The sequence below is a fragment of the Corylus avellana genome, chromosome 1, assembly GCF_965113065.1.
Source record: "Corylus avellana chromosome 1, dhCorAvel1.hap1.2, whole genome shotgun sequence".
Lineage (NCBI taxonomy): Eukaryota > Viridiplantae > Streptophyta > Magnoliopsida > Fagales > Betulaceae > Corylus > Corylus avellana.
Window position 1 is genome coordinate 10,413,642 of NC_142490.1, and position 12,420 is coordinate 10,426,061.

The window sequence follows — 12,420 nt, forward strand, 5'->3', positions numbered from 1 at the left end:
AGGGACCTAAATCCTTTAACTTGAATTGAGTGTCCAAAAACACAATCAAATCTGCAATAGCTTGACCATCATCGCTAGCTAAAACTATGTCATCAACATAAACTAAAAAAGGGCCATAAATTAGGAGCCTTTAGACTTGGTAAACAAAGAATAATTTGCTTTGGATTGAGTAAATCCATGAAGAAGCATAGTTGATGAATATTTGTTGAACCATTGTCATGATGCCTACTTTAGGCCAGATAAAGATTTGTTCAACCGACAAACCCTATTATCTCTTTTTGTGCCAAAACCAAGAGGTGGTTTCATAAACACTTCTTCATCCAGATCTACATGCCCAAAGAGGCATATGTTTGGTCCATGTAACTTATTTAAGGTCCATAGTGCCCAATTCTAGCCATTATAGCCGATGCCAGCTAAACAATCGCCGATGTTCATGTTTTGGCCATAGTAGTTGATGACGCCTAGAGTCGTCGAAGTACAAGTTTTGGTTATAGCCGCCGATGTTCCAATTAATGCCATAGAAGCTATTTCTCAGCCTTTTGATGTTCAAAATCAAACCTCAACGTACATGATCTACTGTTAGGTTTGCGGGGTCGTATTAAGACAAGAGTTACAAGAGTTTTAAAGACAATGGTTACAAGAGTTCAAGAGACAATAGTTACAAGAAATCAAGAAATAATCGTTACAAGAGCTCAAGAAAGTTGAGTTCTTGACAAGAGTTACAATTATGGTTGTTAATGTAGAAGTAAAAGAGACATGTAACATTTATACTATTTTTTTATAAATAGAGTCTTGTATACAATCAAATAATCAAGTGAAAAGAAAAGATGTAACAAAGAATTTTGAACATCTCTTCAATCGAGTGCGAGACTAGTCCAAAAGACAGTTAGTAGGGACATTGATTGATGGACTTTGGTCGAAATTTGAATGAAAAATTCAGGTTCAATGGCCTTGGACTATGATAGCCACCTTAGTATAGGAGGAGATGGGAGATGCTTAGGGAAGACAATCTTCAAGCTATCGTGAAGGCAAAGAAGCCACTAGTTGGTGGAAGTAGCTCATCTTTTACAATCACCCAACAGGACAAAAGGTTATGATGACATTATGATTATGCAAAGGGAAATGAAAACATGAGCAACTACTAATGATTGAACTTATAGAAGAAGGCACTCAAGTAATTGAGGAGAGTGATGCATTATAGCGTTCCATTTGTCAGCTAACTCTGGCCACTTTATTGGATTAAAAATGCTATAAATATTTCCATTTGCTCACTTTTTGACGTAACAGCAAAAATGACAATTAAATAAGAGTCTGTTTGGACTTGCCTTTGAATAACCTAAAAGTGTATTTAACACTAAAAAAATATATTCGAAGAAAAAAATTACATGTATGGTAAAACAAATTGAAAGCGCTTTAATGGTTCAAAAAGCTAAAAAATAACTAAAATACACTTTTAGCAAAAGCTTAAAAATAAAACTTTTGCTAAATAACTTTTTTTAACTTAAAAACTCTATTTTTCAAACACAATCCAAAACAGGCTCTCAAATATGCTAGACTTACTTCCAAATGCTCACTTTCATTTGTTATTTTATCCAGTAATTTGCACTGCCACGTCAGGAAGTGAACTCTTAAAAATATGTGTAGCACTCCTCTTTATTGGATTTTTAAATTATCAATCAATTTATGCACATATTTTCCTTTCTTATATATCAGATAAATACAAAAATTAATGAGTATGAGCACTTAAAAGGGAAGTCCACAATATTCTATTTGTGACAAATTAAATTATATTACCAAAAATATTAAAATACAAATTACAAAATTTGGGTGTAAAAAAGATATGACATGGATCTTACATGCACAAGCTCACTAGTATACAAGGTGGCGATGAAACTTGACTTTTGTTTTTTTTCTTCCTTTTTTTCTAAGTCATATATTGTTCAGGGCCGTTTACACGGCTGTGAAGCTCCAACATTTCTGGATGGTTTGGCTCAACAGAAAGAGCAGCTCGACAGTCACGTAGTGCGCCCAACACATCGCCAATGTGCTCGTGGAATGCTGCCCGCAGATGTAGAAGGTGAACGTCGGCTTTGAATGCAATTGCTCTTGTTAATTCAGCAATGGCTTCTTTCTCCTTGTGCCCGTCCATTAACACTGCTCCAACCAAAACCCACAATATGAACACAGTAATTACCATCCAAGCCTAAAAGGCTAAACTAACTAGTCTGAATGGGGGGCTAAACAGTAAATTTGAACCAAAGAATATGTAGGTACAACCTGAAAGGTCTAAACTTCACCATGACACTAAAGGTGGCGAATTTGAATAAGAAACTCTTGTTCTTTGACAGCTTAGTGATAGTTGTTCCATAATCTTGAACAAGACTAAATCAATGGAAGACTTGCACTACAGGATATAACATTCCATGTAATTTATGTTAAAGAAATTTTTTAGAAAGGGTGGTTGAAACCTTTTCTTTTCTTTTTTTTGGGAGCGAAGGTCGAAACCATTTAACCTTGTAGATTTTGGTATGGAGTTACACCGGCAACAACAATCATCATTTAGTTGTTGTTGATGTCTTCATATTCAATTGTTTGAGATCTTTAAGACTTACAGAAATCTTAGGCACTACTGAATTCATGCAGGTAATGGGGATTAAGGAGGAAAAATCTAACCTGCAGCTCGATATCTGTAAGGGTACACCCGGAGCGGATCTAACTGGGTGACCATCTCCAGGTCTGCCTTTGTGAGTTCACGATCGCAGTACTCGGACCTCTTTTCATAGGCAGATGCATTGTTTCGGGCCTTCTCAATAAGTTGGGTCATTTCGTCATATGCATTACCCTTTTCATTTCTAAGAAAATGAACCCGGGCAAGGCCCTGGTGGGCTCGGGTGTGCAGGATTTTAAGGGCATTAATGTAACAATCGGCTGCCAAGTCTAACTTCCCACAGTCAACATAAACACTTCCAAGATTGTTCAGTGCCTGCAAATGGAGATTTTAGGATTCAAATAAAGATGTATAAATCCAAAATTGTTTACTATGCATGTAACTCATGCCATTAACAGATGGGATGAAGTATGAACGGTCACAACTCTATAAATCTGGATCATTAAGACAGGTTGGCAACATGTTGGACTGATTAGCTTTCCATAGTATCGCTTCCATTTTACAACAAATATATTAACTTCCAGTCAACCATCAATTCACTTTGAAGGCTAAAATATTCTTGCAACCCCTAATACTGGTTAGACCATCCCCTGGTTAACACTGGATGCAGATTAAACAGGATTCATGAACATATACGCAGGCAAATTTGCCAATTTCACGTCCTCCATTAATGAAAATGATTCCCAAAAAACTTATCAAAAAAGGATTCCCAAAAACAAAAAAGAGTGGAAAACAAAAAAAGAACCAGAAAAAAGAAAAGGAAATTCATCATAGATCCTTCACTTAAAGGGGCAAAAAGCCGGGCTACCACCTATCAATCTAGATACAAATAAGTCAGCATTGAGATACGCTGATAAAAGAATCATATAAGAGCCGAGAGCGCTTTTGGTGAAATAAAATTCCATATTGTGTATCCAATTACTGAAAACATTACCCTCTGAAGCGTTCTCATGTCATCAATCAGTAGAGAAAATCTTTCGAAATGCTGAAGAATTTAATCCTTTCAAATGATAATTTAGAAACATGAGCCAGTATGCATTTTATATATTATACCTCTTGTACTGATCAAATTTTGCAGATAGACCAATAACTTTTTGAGGGGTTTCGGTAGGGAGGTATCATAAACTTTTGGAAACTTAAAGTGCCCAGAAACAGGCCTCATGACAGAAAAGACAGGATTATACAGAACAGATTAATATTTAGTGAAAAGCTATGCCTCTCATCAAGGCCAGCCAAATATGAACAAGATGATACAGGACAAGAGCTTCAATGATCAAAATATTATGCTTTGGATTTATCTTCTTTTTTGCTGGGTAGAAATACCACAAATGACAGAACAAAAACAGAAGTGGATATTCAGACAATAAATGTAGTCAGAGAAAATGAAATGGGTCAGCCAAAGTTTAATGTGTTCCAGAGTCCAGAGAGGCCCTTTTGGACCTGACCCATCATCATGTTTTTCTTTCCTCTTTTTTATTTTTTATTTTATTTTATTTGTCAACAACCTTTTCTAACCAGTGCAGCTATTGACCTCCGTTAAGCAGATTTGAGTAATCACAATGAGTGCAACATTATTTAATCACATCAATTTTGCAAAATGTACTTTTCTTTTATTCTATCCACCACTTGTTTCTCCAACAAGAAAATCATCATCAAACCTAAATCATAAGGGTGATAGACAACCATACCTGACCTTTACGCAGCCTGTCTGAGGGACACTTCAAGGCATCTTCAAGAAGTGAAACAACAGTTGAAGAACAAGATGGATCTTGACTAGAGTCGGCCAATGCATAGGCTTTCAGGAAGAAGGCCTCAAAGGATCTCTTGATTTTGATAGACTCCTCTGCTTTTCGGAGCCCTTCCTTACAGTGGCCAGTATCATATAAGATCCATCCCTCATAAACCAGCCGTTCATGTTCACTGGATGCATGTTGGCGAGCTAATTGAAGACTCCGCATGGCTGCCTCAGGACAGTTCAACCTGATCAAGCAATGGTGTGAGATTTCTATTGACCCCAATGTGAAAAGAATAGTACAACAACCTAAAATATCAAATAGGAGGAAAATGGAGCCAAATTCAGGATTTACAAAACCAGAAATAATTCCCAGGAGACAATATATTTAAACTCTGAATCTGAAAACCCTGAGCGGAATACTCACATTAGGTTAGGGATGAGCAAGGACAAAATCACAGGTTACCGAATCACACAAGAAAACATTTGGGTTAAATATACTTGATAAAAAAAAGGTGAGTATAATTCCAGTCCTTCAAACTCCAGGGATGAAATTATTACAGTGCCCAAAAATATTAAAAGCAGTACATACCTCAGGAGAAGCAAAGACTGCCTGAAGTATAGAACCCCTTTCGCAGCATCAGATTCAAGCATCTGGTAAATAACAGACAGAGATCCAATATCATCAACTGAAGACCACCTATCATACAATTGCAGCCAACAATCCGCTGTTGTCCAATTATCTACATGCTCGCGCACAAGAGTACGGAGCTGGGATGCTGCCACCCGTCCCTCAAACATCCTATAATCAGGGGAGAGTGTGAGAATTGCCTGAACATCACGAAGGGCTGACCGGTAATCCTCATGCGCTAAATAGAAACAAAACCGAAGTTCCAAGCATTCTAATGCAAGTTTAAACCCAAGAACCCGATTGATCTCTGCAAGCGCAGCTTGAGCATTCTGTTTCCTCATTAAGGAGGCAGCACGATACATGTAAGGGTAAGTAAGAGTTGGGTCCAACTCTGTTGCTTTCTCAAGGTCCTCCCAACATTTATCGCCTTCACAGTATAATGACCTCTCCTGGTGCATCCATCCAAGAGGGGTAACAGTGGAAATTTCAGAGCTGAGCCTCTCATAAGCCAAAAGTTTATGACCCTTGATGTAACCGAGTCTAGCCAAACCTACAACAGAATAATTATGGCCAGCATTCACAGCTGACTCAAAAAGAGGTTTGGCTTTATCATACTCTTTCCTCAAGAGCCTCACACATCCCAATTGATGAAATGCCATCAATCTCTGCTGGTCTGTTTCAGCAAACTCAATCAACCGTTCCAGGAAACAAGCTGCTTTGTCAGACCGAGGATCGAGGTTCATAGCAACTTCACTTAATAAACAGTACAGAGAAAATGAGGCCGGCCCAACCATTATTGATATCTGTTGTCTGTGAGCATGAATAAATATTTCCACCACCCGATCATCATTTAAACAACCAGGAAGATCACGTAAAAAAACTTGCAAACACGAGGCTGCTAAAATTGGAGTGTTCTCTTCAAGTGCATATTCCATGAGTCCCACCGCATCTTCTCTATTGGAAACCAGCGATGCAAGTTTCCTATCACAAGCATCTTTGAGCCTTTCACAACAAAACTTATTTGCAAAAACTAATATTTCCAGTAACAGATTTGGAGGGGCATCACTTAAACCGCCTGTCATACTAAACTCCTTCACTGCCCTCATACCTGATGTTGAGATATTGTTTTCAGAGAAATCAATGTCCTCACAAAGTGATTCTGTGAAACATCCATTTAGCATAGCATTAAAAGGAGATGAAAGGCCAGATATTTTCTGCCGGTCACAAACTATTTTCTCGTCTCCAATTCTAAAACTGACATTCGTTGAAACTTGGTTCCCATTCATCGAAACACACTCATGGGAATTAACATTGATATCAAGAGGAAGCTGAGACGCTACATCTATAGGCCCAAACTCTTCTGCACATTTACCACAAGTGCCAAGCAAGTCAGCTATAAGATCTTCCCCTTGCTTCTCGTACTTCAACCATGCCCCAAAGATAAGTTTCTCATGGACGGTTCTAGCCTTCTGCCAAGCTAAACGGAGGCTTCTCCGCATCAATTTGACCTCCCCAAGGCCCCTAAACACCTGAAATTGTAACAAATAGAGTTTCGACCTCTCTTGTGGAGGACATGACTCGAGTTCTTCATGAATTTGAGCTAAAACTTCCACGTAATCAACAGGTTTAAAGTATGGGAGTATCTGTGGCTCAGGGACCTTGATTAGAGATTCTCTACAACAATTTAAACCCCCCAAGAAACAAAACACATACCCAAAACTATTTTAATTGACTGAAAAATTAAAAATATAAATATAAAATAAGCTACTGAAACTGAAAATTTTGAGAAGAAAAACTTACATGGATGAAGAAGAGGACTGTGATGAAAGTTTGGAAAGTTTCCCTCTTTCTACTTGAAGCCAAGACTGCGGGTTGAGAGCATTGAGCTGTGTTTCTTTACAGGACTCGGAGGGAAAGAAAGTCCTCATTGAGAGATGAAACAACTCCCAGATCTCCACAATAACTGGATGGGTTTCTCTCTCCACACAATTCAAACACAGTAAAAGCTGGAGAAAGAAAAAAAGAAAAACAGCTCCTTCACAATTCACTACCCTTAGCTGAGACAAATTCCAATACCAAGCAAAAAAGAAATTGAAAAATAAAAAGTTTCAAATAAAACGAACAGTCACCATACCTATATGGGTTTCTTTCAAATAGTTGATCCACTCCAAGAATCCAAAAACAATTCCTTCGGGTTCGTGTCACTCACCAAAAGAACAAAAATTGATTTTTGTTCTTTTGCTTGGCAATCACTATCATACAAAATTATGTTGATTCTACTATACATAAATGATAAACCAGAACCTGCTTTGTTGCCTCTAGTTTACAACAGAATAAAATATCATCAGTCTCTTCAGCATATAAAAGCAAAAAAAAAAAAAAAAAAAACCACCAAATACCCACAAAAGGTTACGTAAGATCTCTACCAGAAAAATGACCAAACCCACATTTTATCCCACCCAATTTCTCCACAAAACGCCAAACTACCAATACCACAAAGCAAAGCAGAGAGAGAGAGGAGAGAGAGAGAGAGACCCACTTCAGTTTGTGGCTTGAATTTGCAGACCCAGATCAGAGTATAGGCGCTGAGACTGGAGATCAGACAGAGAGAGAGGAATCCAAACGAAAAATTATGACTTTAACTTTGTTTCTCTCTTTTTTGTTTGGTAAAAGGGAAAGTTTCTTTTCTTTTCCTTTTTTTCTCACTTTCCTTCCGTTGGAGACCAGAAAAGAGTTTGCAGTTACCCTTTGTGGGAAGTAGTACAAAACTTGAACTGAAGTGCTACAAAACAAGGAAATTAGCTTTGGATTTAAGGATTCAAACGACGTCGCTTTGTGAAATTTAAGCGTTTAAACTCTGTCGTTTTCGGGACTGATGATGTCTTTTTGGGTTAGCATTGCAAAGGCTGGTTGCGTTTACGGCAATAATTGTCCTACCTAATGGGGTCCTTCGTATTTAATGTCCATTTTAACAATGGCAAGTGGAAATTAATTTGGACAGAAGAGGGTCTTGAGCATATATCACTCACACCACTTACTTGGTTGTGCAACACTTGAGATTTGTTAGATAAAACCTCAACCACTCTTGATTAGACCGAATGGGAATGGATAAGATCCTGATTTCTTAGGTGAGGCCCACTACTTAGACCAAATATGATATGTAATTCAAAATTACTGTTGAATTTAGAATAGACTATTATTAAATTTTAATTAAATAATAATTTTAAAAAATATGTGAGAGACGAAACTTTTTTCTAGCATTACTCCTATAAATCACATATCCAATGGTCAATTTAAAAAAGAATTAGATGAGATGGATGAGCGTTAAAAAGAAAATACCAAGTCTCTTTTCTTATAAAGATTTTGAAAGTCTAAAATAATTCGAATCCTAACACTTGCTAATCAAGATTTTTAATATAGAACCATGCCTAAATAGTTATAGGGCCAGGGAGGTAAAGTGAATTGGAATTTTCAATAAATAAGTGTTCAAATTGCTAATAATTTCAGCAAAAATTGTGAGAAGACTTATATGAAACTTATGTGTCTAAATAAGTGTCAAGAATGATGGAGAATGCTAGATACTTTTCTGGTGTTCTTTCCCTTAGGATTTGTTTGAGATTACATTTGAGGTGTCTAAAAATGCGTATAAGACTTAAAAAATCCGTTTAAAGTGCTTTTAAAAGTCTAAAAAACTTAAATATGGCCAAAAAATTACTTTTTGACTTAAAAACTTTATTTCTCAAACTCAATCATAAACAGACTCTTAGTGTTCTTCACATCCTAAATGTATATTATTTTTTAAAAACAAAATGGGAAAATAATATCCACATAAAACTAAGAGGATATTAGAAGAACATTAGAAGAAGTTTTTATTTTTTATTTTTTTAGAAAATAATATCTATATAGGACTAGAAGGACACCATCTAACATTTCCCATGAAATGACCCACACCTACTCCAAATATAATGGTTAATTTTTTTTAAAAAAAAAAAAAAAACAAAAAAATATAAAGACTAATGGGAGAAAAACAAAAATAAATAAACATTTCTCTAAAATAGATATGTCGGTGTACATCATTCTATACAAATTGAAGTGCCTATTTCTTACACATAGATTATAATTTTGATTTAAAAATGTTTAGAATAACAACAATCGTACCTGAAATAATTCACCAATCTGATTTTAATTTAAGCCATTGATCCGTCTGATCAGTTTATTTTCTAGGTTTGATTCTGCGAATAAGTGGTAAGCATAATGTGTGCAACTGTGTGAGTGATTACATATTAAACTCTCTCTCTCCCAAAACTAGGAACAGACACATGTACATCTTTCACACGAATACACGATCTACGGAAACCAGCAAGCGCCGATGTTCTCGCCTTCGAATTATCCAAAAAAAAAAAAAAAATCGTAGCTAATGACTAAAATGACCCTAACTTCCCTCTATGAAATTTAGAATGATACGCTGCAATGACTCCCCCTCCGTTGTGGGAGGTGGGCACTAGGGAGATTCACGAATTTGATTAAAAAATAAAAAGTCTTACCAATTGGCTCCACTCCACTAACATTCCCTGTCAGTCAGGATCTGAACGAATCTTTTTTTCTTCCCAAAACACCAAAAACAAAAACTAATAATTTCTTCTCTTGAATATATGTGTTATCTTAAATTTGTAACCGTTTTATAACTTTGGTTCCGTTTGTTTTGACCTAAACTTATTTTTAAAAAATATTTTTCATATTTTTTGATATTTGGTGTGACAGAAATAATAGACAAAAGAAAATATTTTTCTTTTAATAGAAAAAAAAAAAAAAATTTAAAATTTCTATAAAATAGTTTTAATTTTTGAAAATCGTTGATCATTTTTTCAAGAGAATGATAGCACAAAGCTTTCTCAACGTCCTCTCTTAAAACCAACAATTGAGTACTACTTACTAAAAAAAAACTATTCAAGACTCCTAACGGTCACCCATCGGGGAGTTTAGAAACTTCCTGTCACATCTGTATTTTGACGTGTCATCCAACAGGAAAGGCCAAGAGCAACTCTTGATGTCCCATTACATTCGCGTTTTGACACCCATCTAACAAGGAGGTTCAAGTCCAATTATGTATGTCCTCTTACTTGCTCGTTATGATGCCTAACCAACGGAGAGGTCCAAGAACAACTATGTATGTTCTGTTACTTGCTCGTTCTAATGCCCATCCAACAAGGAGCTGGTTTGAGAGCAACTCTATATGTCTCGTTACTTGCTTGTTATGATGTCCATCCAACGGGAAACTCCTTTTGCACAAAATTGCTTACAATCTTACATTAAGGTTTTAAATAAAATACAACTCAATTACAATTAAGAACCTTTTGCATTGAATAAGGCCAAACTAAAACATAATGAAACACAAATCCGTTTGAACCATTACGTCAAGTCGTCAACCACGATTTTTAAATATGAAAAAAAGTGCCCAAATATTTTTAGGACTTGTCTATAGTATCAGTGCATCACACAAAAATTGTAATCCTAATAGCCCTTTCTATAAAATATAGCAACACTATTTTGAATGCAAACTTTAATTAAAATAGCGAACAACCTCCAAATGACTTGAAGTTTTTCATTCTAGATCCTAACATGTTAAAGAACATGTTTTAGGTCTTGGAACAATTTTTGAGTCTCTAGGGGTGTTTGGAAAAAAACTACTTTCTTTATTATATTTTCTATAAAGCCCGCTCTAATACCATTTGTTGGGAACTATGAGTGCAAAAACATAATTATGTAGCGAAAAATAATAATTCTCATGCGAAGATCAAAGTTTATAAAGAACATGTAAATAACTATGCTATTTAAAATTAATTTTCCAAATAAAAACTACTTGTAGAAAACAACCACTCCTTAACTTTTGCTTCTTGCTTCTTGTGAAACCTTGGCTTTTGGGTAGCAAAGTCGTAAGCAAAAACTTTCATGTTTCATGTGACGTTACGGCATCAGAGATAAAATCTTGCAGATGAATATTTCTTTTTCTTTCTAAATACTTTAGGAATACATCACAAATAACACCAAGAACTAATTGAAATACCTCGAAATGATATAGATATAAATATTATTTTTAGTACATAATGAATACACACAGGTGTATCAAACAAGTGCCACCGATGACAATGACATGACAACCACCATAATTATACATACCAAATATAATCCATCATCACACTAACTGATTTCAAATATCTTTATCACTTAAAATTATATTAACATTTAATAATATTGTTATTATATTATTATCGCACTAATTTATATGTTTATCTTTTGCACTAAATATATGCAAAAAAAAAAAAAAAAAAAAAATGTACATGTAAATGATCTATAAATTGCATTGAATATGGTTTATGGTATGATTAATGTGATTATTACATAGATGATTTTAAACCAATAAGCCTTGCTATTTATAATTTAATGATCCAGTAATGGAATTAGACATTCTATTTGCTAGGATTGTAATACATCAATCACGATGATCTATCTTGATCACGTGAAGTACTGGTGGTTTTGGATTAATGTGCTGGTGTTGATACAATGCACTTAAAGGTAAAAAGTTGTCATTCTTTTCAAAATCTGCCAAAAGGATGATCTAAAACTCTAAGACTTCTTATGACATTGATTTTAAATATTGAGAAGATTATGAACTCAAATATAAAGTGGAAGTCACTTTGATGCATTTAGAAGTATTGAGACCATTACTACAGTTAAAAGTCTTGATGCATTGGGTGATCACATGTAGCATTGTGGAAACACCATTTTTAAGAAGGAATCCATGACCTATATTTAAAAAAAGATAAGGAATTTTCCATTGAGATAGATTTAATTGAATAATTATTCTTAGTCTCTGGTTAGAGCATTTTGGTAAGAGTTACTAAATACTTTTTTTTTAGTAAATAATTAATCTTAGTCTCTGGTTCCCATTGGGATGGGCTTAGTTATTCACTCTCTTGGGAGCCCACTTTCTTGGCTATCTTTAGTAATTCAGGATAAGATATGAAGGTCTCATAAATTCCCAAGGCTGCCATGTATTTGGAAGTGCAAAAAGAAAAAGATTTTTGTCCTATAGCCAAGAAGTGGCCAAATTGCATGTAGGTGCCTTTCTCTTATTTTTATTTTTTTTTAAATATGATCTTTCTGTCTTGTCATTATAAAGTTGATGTATTGGATTATTCCACTATGAATTCGAATATGATGTACAAGATCCCGTCATCTAGGAGACCATTGTAAAAATTAAAAAATCAATTGTTTTTCTCCTCAAACTTAAGGTGAAGAGGATGTTAGGATATACCGTATACGGTAATTTTTCATGTTAGGGTACTTATTTTTGGCTCTCCTTTCACATATAAGCATATAGGATGTTAG

The 12,420-nt window shown here is 35.2% G+C and overlaps 1 protein-coding gene across 3 annotated transcripts; it reads right to left on the minus strand.

Moving 5' to 3' along the window:
- Positions 1–1,750: 1,750 nt before the first annotated feature.
- On the minus strand, positions 1,751–7,783 carry EOL1 (ETO1-like 1). 3 transcript variants are annotated; one of them, XM_059579851.2, is made up of 7 exons: positions 7,571–7,779; positions 7,166–7,347; positions 6,832–7,037; positions 4,993–6,705; positions 4,357–4,648; positions 2,674–2,983; positions 1,751–2,154 (listed from the first exon to the last, which is right to left on the minus strand). In XM_059579851.2, the coding sequence occupies exons 3-7, from the start codon at positions 6,957–6,959 to the stop codon at positions 1,925–1,927; spliced, it is 2,673 nt and encodes an 890-aa protein (XP_059435834.1). In that variant the 5' UTR covers positions 6,960–7,037; positions 7,166–7,347; positions 7,571–7,779; the 3' UTR covers positions 1,751–1,924. The 3 variants fall into 3 exon arrangements, with proteins under 3 accessions (XP_059435834.1, XP_059435835.1, XP_059435836.1); XM_059579852.2 differs by having other exon boundaries at positions 6,832–7,349; XM_059579853.2 differs by lacking the exon at positions 1,751–2,154 and having other exon boundaries at positions 2,862–2,983; positions 4,362–4,648; positions 7,166–7,349; positions 7,571–7,783.
- Between the last annotated feature and the right edge of the window lie 4,637 nt (positions 7,784–12,420).

Coding starts and splice junctions, on each gene's coding strand:
- EOL1 (XM_059579851.2), bottom strand. CDS start 6,959: ATGAGGACTTTCTTTCCCTCCGAGTCCTGTAAAGAAACACAGCTCAAT. Junction 2,984..4,356: donor ACAGGCTGCGTAAAGGTCAG/GTATGGTTGTCT, acceptor CTCCATTTGCAG/GCACTGAACAATCTTGGAAG. Junction 2,155..2,673: donor TTACAGATATCGAGCTGCAG/GTTAGATTTTTC, acceptor TGGTTGGAGCAG/TGTTAATGGACGGGCACAAG.